This window comes from Haliaeetus albicilla, chromosome 12 (genome assembly GCF_947461875.1).
Source record: "Haliaeetus albicilla chromosome 12, bHalAlb1.1, whole genome shotgun sequence".
NCBI lineage: Eukaryota > Metazoa > Chordata > Aves > Accipitriformes > Accipitridae > Haliaeetus > Haliaeetus albicilla.
In genome coordinates, this window is record NC_091494.1 from 20,836,889 (window position 1) to 20,860,482 (window position 23,594).

General features: G+C 41.0%; 1 protein-coding gene across 1 annotated transcript in view; it reads right to left on the minus strand.

Moving 5' to 3' along the window:
- Window positions 1-23,594, minus strand: part of AGBL1 (AGBL carboxypeptidase 1) — a 300,223-nt gene that overhangs the window by 205,136 nt on the left and 71,493 nt on the right. Inside the window, exons 11-17 of the mRNA XM_069798469.1 lie at window positions 22,075-22,676; window positions 20,033-20,116; window positions 18,865-18,951; window positions 18,363-18,511; window positions 14,949-15,036; window positions 6,810-6,954; window positions 3,193-3,346 (exon numbers count right to left, since the gene is read on the minus strand). Coding sequence (XP_069654570.1) covers window positions 3,193-3,346; window positions 6,810-6,954; window positions 14,949-15,036; window positions 18,363-18,511; window positions 18,865-18,951; window positions 20,033-20,116; window positions 22,075-22,676 — 1,309 coding nt within the window. The remainder of the gene's footprint in view (window positions 1-3,192; window positions 3,347-6,809; window positions 6,955-14,948; window positions 15,037-18,362; window positions 18,512-18,864; window positions 18,952-20,032; window positions 20,117-22,074; window positions 22,677-23,594) is intronic.

A 23,594-nucleotide genomic window follows, 5' to 3' on the forward strand; every position in this document is an offset into this window, starting at 1 on the left:
CCAAACCACAGAGAGAAGGGCATGTCATACAAGATGAGGAAACTGAAAAGTAGCTGCTGATCAAAGCCACACAAAGCAGCACAAATTAGGCTGTGTCCCCAAAAGCTGTAATTATCCAAGCTGCTTAAACAAAATAAGCACATACATGCTTATTCAGATTTGCCTAGAGGCATCCCCACAGCGTAAAACATGGTGTGCTGCCTTGCTGTTCTTTCACTTGATAAAACAATATTTTCATCACCTAAGAGTATTGGTGTTTACTTTTGTAGTCTTGGAAACTTGAGAGAAACTGTGTTGCCTTGCCTTGACACTGTCTTTCCCCCAAACAATTTCTATTTCAGTTCAGACAACTGGGTTTTCTACATATTCTGTTTTGATTGAGTTCAGCTGGTTCATGGATAGATCTAGAAAGTCCTCAATTTCATTGCATTGCAAATCTTCAGAGGAAGAGTTGTTTAGTGGCACATAATTTAATGGCATTTCGGTCAGAACTACAAGCTCCCACTGAATTCACATAATATCACAAACTAGGGGATATTTCTTTCTCTCTAAAATAAAGACGACTTCAGCCACGTAACTGGGATTTGAACCCAGATGCTGAATATTACAACAGCCTGAAGCATTCGAAACAAGTATCTGTTCAAACTGTTCATAGATCCTTTATGAATCTTTCAACAAATCTGTGCTTAATAAGTAAGCCAAGCCTTGTCTTCACAGACAGGTTAATGACCTTTGAAAGCCTGCCAGACTGTCTTTCAACACTGCAAGATGCATTCTGATACACTCTGAGAACACAGTGCTCCAGAAAATGACAATGCCTCCTAATATTGTCACATTTATATCATGATACTTCCTAAAAGCAGTGCGACTCTTGGGGGATCATTGTGCTGGTCAGTACTGTCTTGTTTCTTCATGATCCTCATTTCAGCATCTGTGCCTCTCAGTTATCTTGAATATAGGCTGTAAGTCCTGCATACACAGAGGCCATCCGTCTCCCGTGCTGTACCACACCTGGCACAATAAGGTTTCAGTTCAGGGCTAGCCCCAGGGACTGTAGATGGTATAAAGTCTAGCATATTAGCATATGCAATTATGTTTCCCTCTTGTCTCTGGTGCCAAAGGTGAAAACATTCTTAACTGTTCCTGCTTTAGTTCCATTGGTACAGGCCTATGATTTTCTTCCAGATTTTTAAATCCTGATCACTGTATCTGCATGACTGCAGACCTGGGCATGTGGTAGGGTTGGTCAGAAAGCAAGAATGCTGTTTTACAAAACTGCTGGAGATTTTTATATTGTTTTTTTGCTTTCCTATAACAAAACACACCTTTCAGAAAGTTCTTTCAAAGCCAAGGGCACTTAAATTCAGTGTTTAGCACATACACTCATCATGTGACTGACCCACTCCGAGTCCTTGCTTTGATAAATCCAGACGTTAGCTTAGCTTTTGTTTGGTACCTTCATTGGAAAGGCATACTTACTTGCGCAGAAAAACCTGTTCATTACATATTTCTTTTGGATGGCTCCAATCCTCAAATAAAATATTCCAACTTTCTTTCTTTCTTTCAGTTGCCCTATTAGGACCTTCTGCCACGAGGTTTAAAAATTGCTGTCAGCAGCTAACATCTAACCAGGTGATCGTCTGCAGTGTGCCAAAGGCTTCTTTATATCACCATCCCCCACCCCCCCCAACTCCCACCCACTGGTTTTCTGTTCTATATCATCATTATCATGGGACAAAAGTGCTTAAGGGCAGGAATTATCTCTTCATGTCAGGCATGGACAGCACCCACCACAGCCAAACTCCCTAATCATGTGTTGTATGTGCTACTGTAGGGTAAATAATACTAATAATAGCAACACCAACAATCCAATTTTCTCTCTGACACTGCCTCCAGTTTCCACCATTAAAGCTGTATGGACACACACCTTATGAATTCCCATGTAGCCTGTACTCGGCAATTTGCTTTAAGATTTCAACCTACAAAAGCATGTTCATGTTCAGAAATTTGCTAATTCAGGGTAAATGTTCAGTTTATAATAAAATTATTATAATAAAAAGGTATGCACTGAGGATGATTACACTGTAATGTCAGCATAACTGCAGTTACTGTGTTTTAAACCTGAACCAGGAAAGATAGCAATAATTTTCACCAACTCTGACATTTAAGCTTCCTTTTAGTTTATGCATGTAGCATGGACATTATAAGGAGTCCTCCTCACGTATCGCCACATACCCCTGAAAGGAGAATTCTGCAATGAGAAATGTGGGTCATATTACAGAATCCCTTTGGATACTTCTAGTCTAATATCTCAGTGAGATAATGATATATATTTGCTTAACAACCAAAAAGATCTTAAGACAATTTAAATTTCCACACTCCCTCAAAGTTCTCAACCTGTGTTATAGATGTGTGAAAAGCAGAGGTAAAAAAATCAGTTTATGCCTTGTTGCTGACTCAAGAAAAAAAGTCAGCCTACATATAAGTAGTTAGCCATTTAGGCTTTCAAATCAAAGTTAACCCCACGTGATGCTAACCAGAGTCTTATCACTTGCTGTTGATTACAGAAACTTGCATATCTTAATCTTGTTAATCAAGGCCACTCCAGGTCTAAATCTTTGACTTTCACACTGAAAAATAACCACCTCTAGATATAACATGGCAGTTACAATATTTACCATTAGGTAGTAACACCATCAGTTAGGACTCAGACAGAATGCAAGGAGCTATATTGTGTCCAGATGGACGTACCGGGCACATTGGAGGAGCTGGGATTTCACCAGAACACTTCAATTGCTGTCCACAGCCGGGAAAGAGTGATTTTTATTTTTTTTTAAGACCTCAAAATACATAAATCATTTCCATATGGAACATAAACACCAAAAAAATTGAACTTCTTGTTGAATCGGTTACTTGAACACAATTTCCTGCTGTTGGAGATATTCGGTATTGAACTTTGTAATTGTTTCAGATCATTAAAGAAAAGTTTGAAGTAAAAAATAGTGTCTGTCCTCCGTGTAAATCTGTAATTTTAAAAAAGCATTGTAATTGGCTATTCCCCATGTTTAGATTTCTTTTCCAAAATGAGAAAGGCAAGGAAATCAACGTATTCACAAAACAGGTTGTCATTGCCACTGCTGACATGCCTGCAATTCACTAGCATCTTTTTTAACGCTTCGTTTGGCTACTTACAGAATTGCTCCAAGTCGTCTCTTTTTTTAGATTCTGGCATGGCGGTGATTGTGAGCAATGGGCATAGATTTCCTCCCAGTGTCTGGCAGAGTGTCTGCTGCCTCCAGTAAACCTTCTTGGGGTTCCTATTTTGTTCCAAGATATCAAGATGGCACTGAGAAAGAAGCAAGGAAGCAGATTCATAAATAAGTTCACAGTCTATAAAATCTGATTTTATTCCACTAGCTGTGTGTTATTATTGGTACTAATTTCACCTCTTGCTAACTTCTCTTCTGCCATTTAATACCACCACCTTTTACACCCCATAAATATGCACAAGCCTTTCAGAATACATCCCAGTTCACTGAAGCTGCACAGGACTGTCTACTCTTATTTCATGATCTAGTTGAAGATGTCCCTGCTAATTGCAAGGGCATTGGACTAGATGACCTTTAAAGGTCCCTTCCAACCCAAACTACCCTGATTCTATGATTTTACCTGAACAGTTCCTAGGTGCTGTTCTTATTAGTGTAAAGGAATTTCTATGCGTACATGAAGTCCAGAAGGGAACTGCCTACTCCTTATATTTTAATAGGGACTGTGTAGAAACATGAGAAATCTCATAATTTTGGGGCGTTTATAGAACTGACTGGTTAGCTGTCAAGCACATGCCAGTGAAACTCAGGACCAACTCCACACCAGAGGCAGTCAAAAAGTTTACATCAAAACATTTTGTACAATCAGTAGTGGGAAATTTTAAGAGCATCTTTCCAAGAATTTGTTTAAAAAGGAGATTTTTTCCCCCTTTCTGCAAAGTTTGTGTCAGTTTTAAACAATTCTTAAGTCCAACAGCTTTTTGAGAAATTTGAGAAAAAGAATTGGCAGCTTAAAAAAACGACTTTTTGGAACAAATTCTTATCGTCTCATTAGACACATAGCCACTTGTCACCCACGCACCAGATGACGTTCTCTGTTCTCTCTGTTTACATTGTAATTGCAAGTGGCAAGATTAGTGTAAGTAATCCTATCACAGGGTGTTGCTAAGTGTTGTGGAACACCAGTTGCCTCTGGACTGGTAGAAATAGGTATAGTACAGTATGCACACTTGTCCTAACTGTAACTTAACTAAAACACACCAATTCACTCAAAAACATTTACATGGCAACTTTTTGTCTTTACAAGTCAGGGCTAAATTTTAACGAATGTTTATGGGACATGACGTTCCTGTTCCTCAAACCTTGGAGTCTTTCGGACTGCTTTCCCAGTATCCAGTATCCCAATATTGTATTTGAATGCAAACATAGGACTGAAATTTACAGTAATCTATGTCATAAAACAATTAACATACTGCTCTATAAAGTAAATTCAATTATTAGATGCATCTAATAATCTCACATAGATACAGAGAATTCAATATAATATAATATAATCATTTACTTATGTTCCTGGTACCCAGTGAAACTTAATTGGGTATAGCTGCCACAGAGATTTCAGCTAGATATCCAAACAATTAACACTGTGGTATAAAAATAGATAAATTACTCTTCATAAAATAAATGTAATTGCTGATGGACAAAAAGTAATGAACTGCAGAGTGCATCCAGTTCAAATAGGATTCTACAATGTGTATTTGATGTAAATATGCCTGTAACCATTAAATATATATGATATTTAAAAACATTTTCAAATTAGTAACTCCATACACAAGTTTATCTTCTTCCCCAAAGCACTATGTATTTAATTGAACCCTTGGGTTCGTAATCACTTTTAATTTACTACTGATATGTAAAACCAACATACTTCACCAGTGGAAAAAATGCTTTAGAATGAAATCTACTGGTGCACAAAGCTGATTTAGTCTATTTACTGTGAAAATTAAAGTAACATGGAAATGTGTAAATAGCATCACTCGACATTTTAAGTTAGTCCAAGCAAAGAAGCCTTTTAGAATTATTAGAGGCAACAATTTTGCTTTGGCAAAGAGTTGGATGTGACAATCTATCAATCTTTTCCATCCATAATTCCCATTTACCAAACTTTATGGTCCTTACTGAGTCTGAGTTCATTTAAACTTTTCCTGGGGCAAAATTCCCTTTAACTTCAATGAACATTTTATTTGAAGAGGGAGTGAAATTCTTCAAGACTTGGCCCTGCAAGTCTAGGAATAACATCTTTTTCATCTCTATTGTATTCATTCAGGAGCGAGTGAGATATTCAGGGATTCCCAGAACATACAAACTCTCCGAGCCTCTCTTGCTTTTGTGCCAGTAGAAGATAGAAATCAATAACAGTAAAATAATGATCAGTCACTGCATTTCAGTAATAAGTATGGTGGTGAATAAGTCCACCTAATTCTTCAGTATTGTATTTGTCTTTTCCCCTGCAGACTGTGGTATATACATGCCTTCAGGGCTATAGGTCAAACCCCACTACTGGAGAGTACTCTCTTCCTCAGTGATTTTGAGAAATAACTGGTACCCATAAGCCTAATGAGAAGTGAGCTGGCAGGCATATTTTGGACTGTGAGGGCTTGACTGGCCCTCTCTCAGATATTGGGAGCGGTTTCTTTGAACATCTATAATGGAATGCAAAGCAGTTGACAAGAGACTGTTGTCTGAGTGGGAATTAATCTAAGCCTAACTATGCTGACATGCTGAGCAGCACGGCTAGTAAGTGGGAGAGGACATTGTCTCCCTTGAATGCAGTCTTTCATATCTGGTAATGGCAAACTGATCCCATTATTAAAAAATAGAGTGAGCCCAAACTTCACCATCCCACACCTGCATTTATTGTCCAGAAGAAAAAGGGTTGACAATGGAAACTGAGGGAAGAAGGAAGGGGAACTGATCTACTGGAACTGTGTGTCTTCATTTTCAGTAACATCTTTCTCATCTTTAACAACAAAGCAAACTACTTCCAGAACTATTTATTTCCCCTCTTTTATCCTACCTTCCTTTCAGACCTTGGGCTCTCCTACATCAATCATGGAGAAAGCATATTAGATGCGTTTCCCAGAAAATTCCCTTACCATCCACCCCCGGCCAGAAAAGTCTGTAGAAAACAAATCCTTCCCCAGGAAGCAAACTTCATACAACTCAATAATACATTTTACGCCTTGGACTTGCATTCTTTCAGTTTCTGTACTGACAGCACTAGTGGGGGTGTCACAAATGCCTACTGACACTCCAACTGGCACAGAGGAAATGGCTGACAAAGCATTCAAATGAGGTCCAGCACTGTGGTACTGCTGGGTGCAGCTCTGAAAGCTGAGCTGTTACCCTCTGTCAGAAGGGGCAGGCAACTTTCACTTCTGAGTTGCCATTAGCTTTAGTCCCCCGCTTCCCACTCCTTCAGGAGGAGGATGCTGCAGCCTTAAACAAATAGAGACATCTTTGGTTTGCATTATGACTGGTATAAGCACTAATGGTTTGTACCCCAGCTTATCCCATACAGAAATTTCTTTTCTCCTACAGTGTTCTGGGCTTCGGGGCTGCAGTTGCAAACAAGGCAATGACATCATCATAACCACTAACTACCTGTGAAAACAGTCCTTTATGCTATCTCAAAATCTACACATACCCAAGCAGCTCCAACCTGTCAGGCCTATTAGCTTATCTAGGTGGACACATCAGCATTACCATCATTGCAGAGTAGGTATAGGGGTAATGGTAGGCCAGGTAGCAGACATCATCTTTATGAGGGAACTTGACGCTGAAGGTGAGTGTGTAGTAGAATTTTCCTCTCACACCTTCTCCTGCAGCTGCACTGCAGCGGTAGTGGTTTCTGGAAGAAGAGAAAGGGAGAGGAAATAGATGGGTTTCACTTCTAGATGCACATTTGGAGCAGCCATGAGAGAACTAAGCATTCAGAGAAGCACCCACCCTGCATGAGCTTTCATCTTATGATATAGATGGGCTCCAAACTCAACCAGTCATTGTACCAAGACTGTGAAGGCCCCATGCAATTACAATCAATCCAATCCCAGCAATGAACAGATACAAAAATATAACACAGTGCTAAACAACACCCAGTAACACAGCAATGCACCTACAGGCTATATGATAGAAGGAAGGTTAGAGAAACCATGGCTCCACTAGACAGAGATGCAAACAGGATCACGATGGTAAGTACCACTGACCAAGGTGGTACACCAGATTCAAGGGTGTCTTGGGATTCACACAGTATGCAAAGACCAGCAGAGAGTTAAGGGGCAGAGCTGCACGTGGCAGTACGGGGTGCAGCCAGTCACATGCTGTTGATGGATGGGAGCACTCTCACAGGAAAATTACAGCTTGTTTCATTCTGTGAAAGTGCAAATAAGAAAGCAGCCAGCTAATACTAGTTCATACAGCACAATCCAGAGATATTTAAACTACTGCATTCAGCTAACACTACTGTATTGCTTCCAAAATCCAAATTGTCTTGCTCAGAGATGCAGGTACCTATTCACAGCCCTGAACAATGCCACGTGAAAATATTCTGCGAACCCCTGGAGATTTAGAAAATATGAATACCCTACCAAACCAACCATTCAGTTCCACCAGAGGAAGAAAAGGAATATTCCAGGAATTAGAAAAACAAAATAATAGGAATACATAAAAATATTTCTAATATCATCAAAGGCTCTTTGCTGAGTAGGAAGAGGAGGAGACAAGGTTTGCATAGAGACTGCACAGAGAGGAAAAGCAACCTCATACAGATTTGCAGGTTGTGAGCTACCCAAAAAATCCTCCTTTTGAATCCCTCCTTTTCAAAGACTTGAGCCTCTCCCTGTCAGGGAGCAGTGAGGACCAGTTGCTCCCTAAAAGATGGGCAGCTGAGCTTGATACGGAAGCCAGTGGGGCAGGGACCTCGCCAGCCAGGGTCCCCTCCCACAGTACCTGAGCAGGGCATGCCCAGGGATGGCAGATGGGTTCCACCACAGGTTCAACCACACAGCCGGATCATCAGACAAGTTTGTGGTGATGAGGCAGGTCTGGGTCAAGCCAGGATGTCAGTCCATGAGTCAGGATACAGATCACCAGAGCTGACCGCAAAGCAGAGGCACAGCAGTGACTGAGGTGGAACCTCAGCTCAGAACCTCCTGGATGCTCAGACAGGGACTGAGCAGCCAGGACAGAGCTCAACTAGAGCTCCTGAACCCATGGGCAGAGGGTGCGGGTGGAGGCCCTCAGTGAGGCTAGTCAGGGTCATCAAGATCTACTAGTGCACTCAGGCCCTTCACGCTCCCTTCATTAAAACTACAAAATCTTTAAGTGAGCTTCTCAATCTAGTTCCAAGACCAGATCTCTTGCAGGAGACTTACTCTGATAAAGAGATTACTTTAGGCTGAGTAAGAAAGTTTTCTTTCAGCAGAGATGAAGAGACAATTCATGCACCTTAGGGAGAAGCCTCACAGCAAATCGCATCCATAAGTACATTTCAAACAATATTTTTCCCACATTGCACCAATTATGCTGTTGCCAAACCTTCTGATTCTGAAGGACTGTGAGGTTTCTTTGACAAATGTTATCATCAATGTTGCATTAAAATGCAAAATAGAAGAGGCAACCAAAAGACGCAATTTCAGCTCCTGAAATTTACAATGCTAGTTTATTTTGCTGCTGTTCATTTTTATTCAAAGGGGTGGAGAGAAAAAAAATAATTATTCTTGTCAAATTCTCCAAAATAACCAGCTCTTTTTCATAAGGAAGACACAATACAATGCTGCTGGGTTTTCACCTGAATTTAATAGTTAGGAACACGTGGGGTGAGTGATACTGACTGGATCAATAGATAGTACAGGAACACAGAGTCACAGTGGCAAACTGAAAAGCCTATGATTTTATTCTCAGCTGAACCCTTCACCCCAACATTTCTTTTGCAGATAAGCCACCTTAATATTGGACAAAGAGACTCAGAGGAAAAAAAAAATGCAATGAACCCACAAATATAGAAACACCTACTTAGTTATTATATGTTTTTCAGTGGATCCAGGATTTGAGTCTGTATGTTTAAGTCAGAACAATGACCATTTAATCCAGTTCCTGTTAATTTTGACAGTGAAGGATAATTAAGAACCATTTCTTGTCTAGTGCATAAGGAAAGTACTCACCTCCATAGCCTCTCTTATATTCAGCATCACTTGGAAGGTTAGATGATCTTGTTCATAAAGAACTGTCACAAGGTGCTGAGATCTTCTGAGTCCTCCCCTCCAAATTCATATATGTAATTAGAGATGTGGGATGAAGCCAGTCTTTGCAAGCAGATACTGCTTAAATATCTTACATACACATTATTCCCACCTGTCCCTAATGATCCAGTAAAGGCTTCTCCCTCTATAGTCTGTAATTCTGCAGCCAAAAATGTCTCCTGTCTAAAATGGCCAATTAACCAAGAGGTTTAGCAGCACGAGACACCTCTGACCTTGACGCTATGCTGGTAGTCAATGGTCCTTACTCCTGACAGTGCTCAGATCGCATGATCCTGAGTGTACCAATGCACAGCATTCACTGCACTGCTTAGCAGCGCATTTCATTCTTGTTCTGAGCACCTCTGCTGTTCCAGCAAACTACCCACCCAGAACAGGTATTTCCAGACTTTTGAATCACTTCTTGACACCTGCTTCAATCTATAGCAAACTATCTGGTAGTAACAGAAAGTTTACAGGTGGCTTTGTGAGGCTTCAATATTCTTCACTCATGTATTAAAAAGAAAAATCACCTGTGTGTAAGCAGTGTAAATGATCGTGTATTCTTACTGCATATAATCTGGCCTCCTCACAATCCATCATACATTGCAGTAGCTCTGAATCTTTTTAAAAGAAACCTAAAAAATAGCATTTTTCCTCTTTGCCTCCCTCTCATTCTACTGCTGTCACCCCAAGATGCCTCTATCACCTCCTTGTTCCTCCACCAGGCTGATAGTTTTTCTTCCTCACCCCTTTTTCATCACAACACTCTACCATACCAGCATGAAGCCCAAATTAACAAGCAAGGAAGAGGGAAGGAAAAAAAGACCCTAGCAACATCTGCTCCTCACTACCTTATTTGTGTTCTCTTTCAAAAAATGTTCAAAGCATCACATGCTCTCTAGAAACTAATACACTGATTATTGGAAAGAAAATAAGAGACCAAAGTATGGGGGTTTTAATCAGCATGCAAGCTGTATCTACTATGCCTTCAGTCACTTTGTAATAGTGAAATCATTTTGCTTGCTGTTCTCCTTCAGAAATAATGTACAGGTAGTGTATATCTAGCATAGCTGTGATGGAAAGTTAATTAATAATAATTATAACACTACTTATCACTTACTCCGCACAATAATTTTTTGAGCTTAAAAGACCTTTGCAAGCATTATCTAATTAAAACTTGCTTCCCATTTATCTATTCCCATTCTTTGGGTGGCAGATAAGTGACTCTAATTTTCCATCCTTTATAGATGGGGAAACTGAGACAGAGACAGGTGAAGCCTCTTGGCCAAAGATACAGGCAGGTCAATAAAGGAGATGGTTTGTAACTCAGGAAATTCAAAAGCACCAAATGATGCAAGAACAACGTCTCTTGGTCATCTCATCTTTAGACTTCCTGTCTGCAGCATTTAGTATATATAAAGCACCAGTAGGTGATAGAATATGGCACTGTATCAGCTTAGACTAAAATGGCTGAAGAAAATACCAATATCCTAAATTTCTAGGCTATTTCAAAACAGAGTCCAAATGAAGAGTAAACTATTTATCACTTCTAATCTGCTGATGCATTCCCTCTGTCCAAAATCCTTCCACCACCTGGAGTCTGGTGTCCTCGTTTTACATGCCCCAACATTCTTACATCTCTAAGTGTGGCTGCTAAGTGCAATATGCTTTAGTAACACCCTGGTTCATACCATTAAAAAAGCATTATTTAAGAATTTACAAGGCATGGCTGTTATTTTGGGGTGTGCCACACTGGAAACTGGAAAATGCAGAACACAACTCCTTTTCAAGGGCCAAATCCATGTTAAGGCATCTCTATTGTCAAGATTGCAGGCAGAATCCCAGTTGAAGCAGAATATTCCCACAGCCATCTTGCTACTAAGACTTTCAGTCATATTGTAAATTTTAGATGTCCTCAGACTAAGACTGGTGTCTTAGCCCTCTCTTGTAGATATCATTAGAACTGAGAGGTGGCCTGCTAATGCTATGATGACGATTTCATCTAATGTGATTATAAAGATGCTGAAAAGAGAAGACTTGGTTCTGACAGCGCTATGATCACCAAAGAGCCAAGTCTTTAGTGTTGACGTGAGAACAAAACACTCCGTATACCTCATTACTACCTGTGAACTGACTATTGTCTGAAAAAGCTGGAGGTTAGAGAATATGCTTAGAATGAGCCATGAAACCAAAGACTCAAGTACATTGTCCCCAGTTCAGCATGCTGCCATTGTTCCTTAAATATTTTGCCAGAAAGGAATATTATTCAGCGCATAAAGGCTGCCAAGACAGTAAGTGAATTAGATGATCTTATAGTAACTGCAACTCTGTTTTTCATGGGTGTATCCTGTCACTTCACAGAGAGGCAATAAAATAGAGCAGAAGTGTCACTCAGCTTCCTTTTGACAAGAGCACTGCTAATATTCTCCATAATATAAAAAGTCTTGTGAGACATATGGGAAAGGTATGCGATGACAGACCTGTGCCACAACATTTATCTTTATGAGTGAACCATCCCATCTTCAGTGAAGATGAATGTCAGCAAAGATCAGCCAACGTGCATCACCCAGACGTCTTGCGAATGTGCCTTTCCTCCCACTGTCCTTCAGCTCAGAAGTTGCTCTCAATAAGAGCCCTGCTGCAAAAGCAATTATGGGCATCTTTGTGTTCCTCCTTATTTTTCTAAGTATATCACTTTTTTCCCGTATTTATGATTAGCTCCTGGTAAAAGTAATTAGATGAGGTTCCCTTCAAAATGTGCCAGTCCCACCCCAGGATACCTGTGATGAGGGTGAATGGAAATGCAGTGAGCTCTTTCCCCAAAACAGAGGCAGCATGATATCACTATAGCAATCCCACCTCCTCTTATTCCGAGCCAAAGTCTGAGCAACCCCAAACATACTTTCTTCATATTCCCTCCCACCTACAACTTCTCATGACTGGGAATCTCTTTTCTAGTCACTGAAACAAAAAGATCAGAGTTTCAGTAGAGATGGAAGTGCGTATATGTGTGCGTATGCTCATTCTTGTACATACAAAACATGTGAAAACCTGGAATAAACAGTAAATGAGACAGACAACAAGTAGTTATCCTAGACGAATATGTTGACATATAACTCAATGTACAGTTAGAAAACGCAGAATATTCCAAATCAATAAAACTCCATTCTCTTACATATTCTGAACAAGAATCTATCTGATTACAAGCTTAATTGTACAATCACGGCTTAATCTCGGAAGTCAGCTGCTGTTTAATCACTGCACAATAACTGCCTTGTTAATGACATGAGAAGCCACTGCTGTGGTAATCAGCACGTAAAGTTTGCCCAACCAGAAGGCCATACTCACAGAAGCCAGAGGTTACAGGCATGCAAAGGGAAGCCACTGCACCACAGTATGTTAGCTCTTAAGGTAGAAAAGGTTAGGTGAATAAAGGTTAGTGAAGAGTACTTGGAACAAAATAAAATGGCTACTCAAATTGCTACAGACAGGATGCCGTGTTGAGAGAGGATAATCTGAGCCTTCAGCCCAACTCCCACCCACCCACCCCCCACTCCCCCCAAAAAAATGAAAGATGAGATTACAACGAGATTTGGAACGACTTGGAATTTTTTTTGTGTCAACACAAGTTTGAGGCTCTACTACTTCTGGAAGGCAGCCCACTGCCATTGTTTGGGTTTATTGTCCCATCAAATCCACTTGTGAACATAGCCACCTCTGAACCTAACAGCAAAATTATGAACTACAATACAAATACAATTTCTTACAAAGAGAAAGCCCATTATTTCACATCAGTTTCTAAAATCAGCCTCATCACATGAGTTCATGAAGGAAGGACTACCATTTAGAACATCAGAAAAGTTCAGCTCTGTCCTGAGAGCACTGCTTACCATGCCAGATGATTAACATTGTTTGTAATTGTGTTAACACCTTTCTGTTTTCTTGTATTTCCCTGCCTGTCTGCAGTCATTGGGTAGCCCAAGCCCTGTGCTTCAACTGCAAGGTATTAGGGGCAAGGACCAGACTTTTGCTTTGTTTGTACAGTGCCTAATGCGGTACCCATAGAGTCTTGAGACACCGACATATTTTGGTAATGCAAACTGGTGAACAGGAATCATGACATAAAAAATAATTAGAAGAACAAGAAAAAAAAAAAAAAAAGGGAAAATTTGTCACTCAGGCATTCTCAGCCCCAGCTTTCAAATCATGACAGGTGAGGCCAGGATAGAATAGTTAATTAACACCAAATGCTGCAGTATTTGATTACAAAGTATGTGAACTTCACCCATAATGCCCTACCACTTCATCCTCAACATGTGACCTCTTCTTTCCAGTGCAGGGCTCCACTTCCCACTTGCACCGCCCCAGGCTACGTCATTCCCAGACATCCCACTCACAGACACTCAACCAAATATATTTACTCACACCTGTAATTTTCCTACTTGTTCTATTCTGTCCCTCAGTCTTCAACTCTGCACAGATTTTCTAATCCAAAGCATACCAGTTATCCTAGTGCTGAAAACCCTTTCAATCGTCATCTTTAAAATTAATAAATGTTGTGGATAACTTTGTGGAAGCCTTGAGAAAATAAAACAGGGTTCATTCAACCTATTGAAACCCCAAGCTCCCTGGTTGTCTCCTTTGACTGTAATAACCAGAATGAATCAGGGATCAGTTTTCTGCATGGAAATGAGATACCCAAGTGAGAATGTTTCTCATGTGAGTCAACCTCCAGCTCAGATACAAGTTAAAGATGAGACTGCTCTAGTGTTTTTCTTCTGAGGCTCTAACACTGCAGAAACAGCCTGAAACAGGGAACTTGCAGCAGGCTTGTCAGAACTCCATTTACACCACAGTTGCCTGGCCCCAGTAGAAAGACAAAAGTTCCCATAGGACATTGAGTAAGGCTAATCACTACTGTTTCTGCTATGAGGACAAGGTCTCTATGGTGCCAATAAGCATGATCCACAGAGCAGTTTGCCTTCTAGGATTTAAGTTTCAGCTTTGCAGTGAAGGGAAGCTCATGACAATACTAAGGTATAGAGAGAGATTCACAAACAAATAAATAAATGTGTATTTGTATATTGTCTATTTCTATATATATATTTATATAGGTGTATATAGTGTATATACATATACACACATGCCCAAACACCCCTACGTATATGTTAACCCTTTCTTTAGCTCCTCAGCTCCTATGTCTTTTACAAAAGTCAGTGTATGCAAAGGAAAAACAATGATCCCATCCAGCTCATTACTTCCTGGACAGAGGAAAAAGCCAACTACACTTTCTTTGTGGGTTAAGTTTCCTTGTATTCCTGGCTGCATTGGCAAGGTTCGAGCACTCCCCATTCCCTTTCCTCCTCCTTCCTTCTGGGGAAGTGAATTCTGCACATGCCCTGTTTCTCCCCAGGCATCTAATATAGGTACCTCACTTGTAGCTGTTTTCTGAAGGTGGAAGCACATAACACATTGAACTAACACCAATTAAAGATATTTGAAACAAGTGACACCGGTGGTGAAAGGTTAACAACAGCAATACAGTTAACAGGAGGGGAACAGAGGGGAAAGGAAGCCACAAATAATTCACCAAAAATGCACTTACTTGTAGTAGCAGATATCATGGCCTGCCCGAAGCCAGCAAGGCCTGCCCTGGAGAGCTTCCTTTACTGAATACATGACCAGCTGCATGCCTACATAAAACAAGACAGTTTCAAGTGACATGACTTCCCTGGCTGGAAAAGACAGGGGTGGGGCGAAAAGGCTAAACAAGAAGCATCATTATTTTGTGTGTGCTCTCTCTGCAGATAGTTTATGCAAAGTAAACATGTCTCCCAAAGCCCCATGCTTTATTCTGATACAGCCATGTCTGTACAAAAAGCACCTACAGAAGATACGCGCCTACGGGCCTTTGCAAAGGAGGACTTCAAGCTGCTCTGTTTACAAACCGAGGAAGGGAGAGAAAAGAATCAGAATCAAGGTATCTACAAGATCAGTAATTTGGTTATTCCAATATTTTATGCCTGGCTGCACCATTATTGAAACCTTGATCCTACCACAGCACTAGAGATCTGCAGTGCATCCAGTACCGTACCTTCAGAAAGCAGCAACCAAAGCTAGAAGGTTTTAAACTTGCCATTAGACCTAAATAATACCTATGTGTCATAAATGCTGATAATGATAGCATCCATCTTTGTACTGTGTTATACCAGAAGATGACTTCTTCCTGACCTCCAAAATATTACCATCTCATGCCCTGAGGTACGAACCTTTCTCTGATCTGAGCTGCATATCCATTACTCACAGCTCCATGAAGCCAGCCCATCTGCAGGCAGGTTTTGTATCAAATTCCTTTGCTCTACACACCTGCCTGCTCTTTTACAGGTATACTGAGGATCCTGCCCTCACCAGCGAAGCTCTCTGCACAGGGTGTCCCTGGCAAAGTGTTGGCAGCTGGGGGCTGCAGGGGTGGCCTCTGCCCCGGGGTGTTGCCAGCCAGCTCCAGTGGACCCAGCACAGCCACAGCTGAGCCCAGCAATGATTCTGGCAGCACTTCTGTGAAAGCATATTTAAGCAAGGGAAAAATTCCCTTTCAGGTATTTGTGCATGTTGATAAGTTGCCCCCTGAGCTTTCTCTTGGCTGTTCTTGTGCTGGGAGGAGGCGATGCTTGAAAATCATTAATACTGATGACATATTTCCATAAGCAGCTACTCAGTTTCCCTTTGTCCTTTGGGTGTCCCTGTTAAACTCTCCAGCACTTTAAGAGCTGGTAAGTGTACCAGCAGAAATGCCTTTCAATCTCACCTTTGGCTGTGGTGTGGGGTAGCACTAACTAGCCTACAGCTAGGAGTAACCTCTATACTGCTGTTTCCCGAACCAGCACCGTGAGCCACATACAAGAAGCAATTCTGTGTTTGGTTCCAGGACACGGGCCACAGTGAGTTTTGAGAGACACAGGCCTGCCTAGAAGCCCAGTTCGTCAGATGAGGGATGCGAGACTCAGGGTCTGCAGTGCTCTCAACATCCCAAAAGCCAGCTCCTGCCCTTCCTCTGTGAGTCTGAAGGACACACACACCAAACTGCCTCAGAGCAATGGATGATACTCATCTGCCATCTCATTTTAATTAAAAAATAATAAAAAAAAAAATCAGGTTTTCCTTTCCACTTTCCCTATGAAAACACAAATGCAAATCAGGCTTCTGACAAAATCCCATTATTTCCCATGGTAGCGTAAGCTAGTGGAAAAGGGGGAAGGAGAGAGGTGGAGGCTGCACCTCCTGACTTGCTCTGCTCCTGGTCACAACTAGTTCATTAAATAACCTTTTTGCTGATTTGAAAGTTACACAGTGCCATCTAACCAAGAGCAAAAAGGAAGGGAAAAATCAAAACAGATCAGTAACCAGGAGCTGTAGAGTATTGCCACCCATGGCACTTTGGCACTACATCACAACTGGAAGCTTTTAGTATTATGGCATGAGCGTTAGCTCAGAAAAGTGCAGAGGGAATGTAGTGAATAAACAACATCTCTTACCAAAAGTCTGTGTAAATTTTATGCATGTGCTGGAAGGGGTAGTGAGCTTCACACAGCCAAGCCAGATAAGCTAGAGCTTCACTGTCCTCAGAGCAGCAGAAGTAACCCATGGAAGAATTGCTTTAACAGCCAATCCCACGTACAAGCCATACAAAAGCAAGCTATGGCTTAGCCTCCCTCCTTACAGTGGATAGTATTTTCATGTTTTTCTTCCAAATATATTTTTCATTGCACGCTTGAGCATGTGAGTCATGTACAATTTCAGGTGCACAAAATGAGATTATAAATGCTGACAACAGCCAGACTAGAGGATAACAAGCAACCTTCCACCAAAAATAGCCAGAATCTCTAGCTATGAAGCTACGGATGGCTGTATCAGAGATTGCATTGGGGTTTACAGTGGGACCTCAACGTATTTCATTTTCAGGCTGCTACCAGACACACCACACTGAATTGTTTGGTAATTCAGGGAAGCAGAATAAGATGAAAGATGAAGATAAAATTTAAAAAAAAAAAAAAAAAAAAAAATCATTCTCATTTGGGATCTATATGAATACTTGAACTCCAGCCTTTGGGTTAAAGAGTGAATGCTGTATAATTCATTATGCCACTCATCCAGCCAGTTTCACAAATACAAGTGACAAGGCATTCCAGCTCCTAGTGCTATTTGTTTTAGGTACATTGATCCTGAGAGAGTTCTCCTGGTTATGTCGAAGGCTGTATCCACAGGGCTTCAGAGGAATGCAAAGTCTGATATTAGGGGCTTATTAAACATTCTGAGTCAGGTCTCAAGCTGGTGTAAATTAACACAGCTCCATGGAAACAAATAAAAAAACCCCAGCCTATGCCAGCCAAGAATTCAACCCACAGTCTCCATGCAGAAGAAATAATTTCTCTTCTAAAATGGGCATTGAAAGCTGGGATTTGCCCTGCCTATTTCTGAGCTATGCCACCTTCCTCCTGAAGCACAGACTATGACAGGAGCTCAAAGACAGCAAGGAACAGAATTTTCTTTAATCATTAATATCAGCAGAAGTCTCGGCAGGTCTGAAGGCAGAGATGTCTTTCTGGATAAGCCCAAAGAATCATGAATATTTGTTTGAGGATTATCTACATTTATTTAAATCTTAGAAGCACTTTCCATTCCTATGCTGCTCATTCAATTCCAACAGATCATCTTTTTTCCCCTTTCCCAACCCCAGTGCCATTCTTCCTCAGTTCTGGTCTCTAAACACAGAACAATGACTTTTTTTCCCCCACAAATCCTCTCCCAGGTCTCAATATTCAGCTTACTCCTTGGTCCTCCTGAGGATAGAGAAAGGTCCTTTGACAAATCTAAAGTAACTCTTTCAGTGGATTTCAGGGCAGATAAGATTAAACTTACAGTCTCCCTTATACTTACAGACATGGAAAGTTTGAAGCCTTTACAGCATTAAAAAGATATTCTTGTGAACAGAAGACTACCCCAATTCCCCAAAGACTCATACCGTAATTAAATTGGCTATTAAACTTCTCGCAGTTGATAATGTTGAAGCGATAGGGAACCGCTAATTTCATGTCACGGACTTCAAAGTAGAACCACTGGTGATGCTGGTTGCTGTTCACATCTGCATTCATAATTAAGTCATACTCAAACCTGTAAAGGAAGACCAGAAAAAATGGTGGCCATGAACACCCCACCAGTCTGCCACTGAGCCTGCTGAGGAAATCAGGCTATACAATCAAATTCATTAATATCCTTTGAGAGCCAAAGAACACCATCAAACTAGTCATGCTCAAACACACCATTAAATACTCACACTATGTTAGTCATGTTTTCTCACTCCTGTTACTTTCATGACATCCAGGTGTTGGAAGGCATGATAAGTTCTGTGTCGTATAACCTGCTTCCCTGGCCAACCCTCTCCAAACCCAGGAGAACTCCACCATTTCACACCGTGGTCAGAGTGGAAAGGCAGGTTGGGACACAGCTGCTGCAGGCATACTTACTCACGCACTTGGATGGCTTTGCGAAGGTTTCCCGATTCAAACTTGGAGAAGAATGTCAGACAGCCTGGAGCACCTGGGCTTGAGTGACTGCAGTAAATCAAAGCAAGGATACCTATAGCAGGTTGCTTCAAAGACAAGCCTTCCTCGGACCTTTTGTACGCTAAAATGAGGTTTTATAATTTTATTTTTTTTTATAAGCGAGACCCTGAGAAGTAGCAAGAAGTGAGCAAATCCATAATCTTCCTATCCAATGCAGCATTCTTCTCTACTCTTGCTTAGTGATTCTGAATCACATCTTTTCCTTTCCCAATACTCCCTTTTGTCCCAGTTCATATTTACTTTCTTTATTGCAGTTACTTTCCCCACTAAATTATTCCCATTAGTTTTTTAATTGCACAAGGCATCTTTATACAATTACTATATGTTTACTCTTTCCTCATCTATAGTTTCCTTCTCCTAAAGCTTAGAAACCCTTAAATTCATCTTGAACAACTTCACAACTTTCTCCTACCTCAAACTGTCCTCCACCTTTTTTGCCCCTAAAGAATGTTCTCTGAGTCACTCATCCTTCCTTTGAATGCAATTTCTTCATATTTGGGACCCTTTCAACTGCCCTGTGCTACATCTTATCAAAGACCATAATTGCTGGCCATAGTTGAGCACTTAAAACAGTTCACAAGGGTGGATGTTTGTTTTCAGAAGCCTTTTGTAAGTGCCGCACCTTTCAGGGTACACCTACAGCCTGTGACCCTGGCTGTACAGACACTGTAGTGCACTCTCATTGGGAAATGCTGCTTCAGGGTGTGGAGAAATGCACCTAGACTCATAGGTACAATTCCCAGCATCATTCTGCATGCTTCTGGTCCAAATCACTACATGCAAGGCAGACATATCCAGGGACACCATACAGTCCCCTCTGATGTATAGATTTTCTTGTTCTGTCTAAAAAGCTTTAAGGCTGTCTTGCTCCAGTGACTTCCACAGTAAATCCTTTCCCGAGAGCCACATACAAGGAATCTACTCCTCCTGTATGTTTTTCCTGTTGGCCCTTTACCTCCTAGGTTTTTTCTTCTATGCTTTTATCAGAGCCGAACAAGCAAACTGAGCTTGCTACCTAACCCAGCACCGACAGTGCCCCTGGTTACAGTACTCAATTTAAGTTACCCACCTGGGCTCATCTAAATCAAAAACAGTTCTGCCTATCACATCACCCGGCTGGATTAAGCGGCGAACATCATCTAGTACTTTGTCCCTAGGAAAAAAAAGAAAAGTTAATTGCAATGACACTGTAAGAAATATTGGTATAGGGTGATCTTGTTGAAGAAATATGAAGAGGCTTAGGAAATTCTTTTGAAGGACTGGTAAGAAAGAGGACTTCCATGTGCTAATTCCAGGTGAAGTTTGTTTTTTCTTTTTTTACCATGAGAAAGCTCCTGCTCCATCTCTGTTCCCATTACAAGTTGCCTTTTGGTTAGATGACTGATTTTGTAAAATCTTTGTTCTCTACAGTATTCTGTCAAGTTTCTTTTATCCCCAGTTCTTTCCAGTCAATGTCAATCTCCCAAATGGCCAGCCTTGCCCCGTGAGGAAATATCTGCCATAACTTATAAAGCTAGTCTGTCTCATAGTGAATCTTGACTCTAAATCAAGCTAATTTCTACTCATTATTAAACTGAAGTTCTCTGATCCCTAAAGATGACCAAATGTGGAATACCAGATTTTCTTCCTGACCTTTGCAGCAATCATGTTATGCCCTGAAGCATGATATAATTATTCCCATTTTAGCTGTATGGTTACACATGTTATTATAGTCATAAAAGCAAAGCTTTTAGAGCAACAGTGCAAGGAGAAGATGGTAGGGTGATTTTGCCTCTAAATAAGATTTTTAGCTATTATATTTGCTGCAGAAAGAATCATTATCTCTCTAGAGGTCAGAAATTAGTGGTCTTCACAAATGTCATTTGATTAACATTGATCATCTTTGAAGTTTAGCATAAATCCAGCCTCTTCCATATCTGCTACTAATTCTCTATACCACTAGAAAGAAATGTAAAGTCATTGCACACAGCCACACATGGAATAGACAAAACAGTAGTCATAAGAAGACTTTCCTCTCCCAGCACAAGCTTCAAAACACAGCTTTCCCCTCATATGAACACCTAAAATAACACAAGAAAAACAGCAGCCTCTAGCAGTGTGCCAGAGAGGAGATCTGTTTTCATTTCTTTCTGCGTGTTGCATGTCATATATGCTGTCTTCTCCTAGTAGGCTGGCCAGCAGGGAAGGAAAGCCACTCACTTACCTTGTCCCTGCTGCTGCTCTCTGGCTCATGACAGGCTTCCCAGAAGCAGATGCACATGCTAGGGAAGGAGAAGATGATTCTGGAGAACGCCATGGAGCAGGCAGAGAGCAAGAGGAACAGCAAAAAGGGACACAGCAGCAGAAGGGTAGGCAGGGAGATTCCTGAGAACAACCTGGCACAGACACACAGCTCTGAGAGGACAGTAAGGATTTTTCCTCAGAGCCAGATGGGACCCAATGTTGCAAGCACTAAAGGTGGCTGGATTAAGAGCAAGACTGAAGACAAGAACTTATCCTAAAAGGACACAGTCTTCTCCATCTCTAAAATGAACTTGTTCTCATTTGTGTTCTAACAAGGTCACAGATTCACAGCTCATTCTGGGTCTTGGTCTGCTTACTTTAAGGAAAAGCCACAGTAAATCTATGTCAAAGTTTTGACCAGCTTAGAGTCCCATCACATACATAGGTACATAGGTACATTTATCAATAACTAGTTTAATCAATAACAATTTGGAATATGAGAAAGGGGAGTCTTTATGGATTCACAGAAGCGATAAAAATCTCACTCCAGGGTTACCACTACCACCTCAATCTATGAGACAAAGCAAGCAACACGCAGACGGTTCACAACTCATCCACTGACACACAGAAAGTCCATGTCAGAGACAGAAAATAGGCTTGCTGATTCCTAATCCTGTTTGTAACCCAGTTAGATACCATTTTCCTTTCCTCAGGAGGAAAACCCAAGTAAGATTATCCTGCTGTTTGGCCTTGCAGCAAATCATTGGATAGCCCAAAATTTGTTCTATAACTTCCTAAGACATTCAGAGGTATTGTAGTCAGAACCTACATAAACCAGTTTTGAGCCTGAGAGCTCTCAGTGTGGTAACTATATTAAAGTATAATCACCTTTGAACCCCATACTTGCGCTCCAACATGGGCTTGCTGTAAGGAGGTGGCTGGTGACCCCAGAAATCAGGGAATGACAAGTCTCTGTAGTCTGGTATGGACTTAACATGTTTGGCCCTAGCTATGTAGAAGCAAGGGCTGTGGAATGGGATATCCCCTTGGTGTTTCTCCAGAAGATGTGTCTCTATGCCTGAGCTCTCCAACCTCCCTCCAGGACTAGGATTGATCAAGGCTTCACATTCAGGGTAAACCATTTTTTTGTACCAAGCAGCGTCTTTTGGGAGAGGACGCAAAGCAAGCACATGACTTCTGGCTGGATCTTCCTCTTCATAGTTGTCTGCATCTTGGGCTGCTTCTGCAATGTCTCTCTTTTCATCAGTCTGATCCCATCTGCATCTGTCCCTTTTTGTGCAGCTCTGCAGAGGGACTTTGAAATCCTTTTCCCCTGGATCTGGTCCCACCTCTGTGACGCTTTGGTTTCTCCATCTGTAGTTTGGATGTTTCACAGAAGGAGCACTTGGAATGAAATGAGAGGGCATAAAGGGAAGACTCTCAGTCCTGTCCTCCAAGCTCTTCTCTTCCTCAGAGTCTGATTCAAGCTCCTTTAAATTTAAAAAGCAGAAGAAATTTTAAAAAAAAATCTAAAGACAGATTGTGCCTTCTTCCAGAGAAACCTTTCAAGGAAGAAAAAGAAAATATTTACAAATCTCCCAAAACTGTACTCATCCAATAAGACAGCTAGAGTAAAATCAGCCCATGGACCACCTGCCAGAATTTCTCTATCCACAAAGCTGTTTCAACACTAGTCCCTCAGAAACTAAAAGGATCAGATTGAGTCATCTCGGTGAGTCATCCTCAACCAAACCTGATTGTTCTAACAAGTTAGAGAAGATAATTTGCAAGGCATTTTTTAAAAATACAAATGTTACAGCAGGGTAAAGGAGGCCAATCTGTCACACAAAACTCCACCCCTGCCTTCATGCAAGAGTATAATTTAATCCCATTTGGCTACTTATAGTCGTAATAAATGTCACAGCATTGTATGTACAGGAGATATATTAAGCCAGTGGTCCTTTCCAGATTCATATTTGAGTCACAGTTTTCAGCTCGCCTAAATTCCAAGACTTGCAATGAGTGCAATACCCCATTTCTTGTCCCAAACTGCAATAGAACAATAATTTGAACTGTGCATTTCACTCAGCGGCACTGCAATCTTCTCCATCAGTTCCTTCAAAACACTAGTTGACAGTACTTATTTTCCACATCTCATACTGATCTTGATATTGCCATTGAAATTGCGAGCAAGGATACAAATTATTATCTGACAGATTTGTCATGTGGCAATTGATTCAACAGTGCTTAGTTAATCCATAGCCAGCCAAATGTGCACCAAACAACATCACTCCCTTTCTATCACTCTTGATTCACACCAATAAACTATAGCAAAAAGTCTTAATCTTTGTTCTTCCTGTCCCATAAGACACCTAGGTTTCCTTTTGCAATAGTCTTGTCCAGTTATC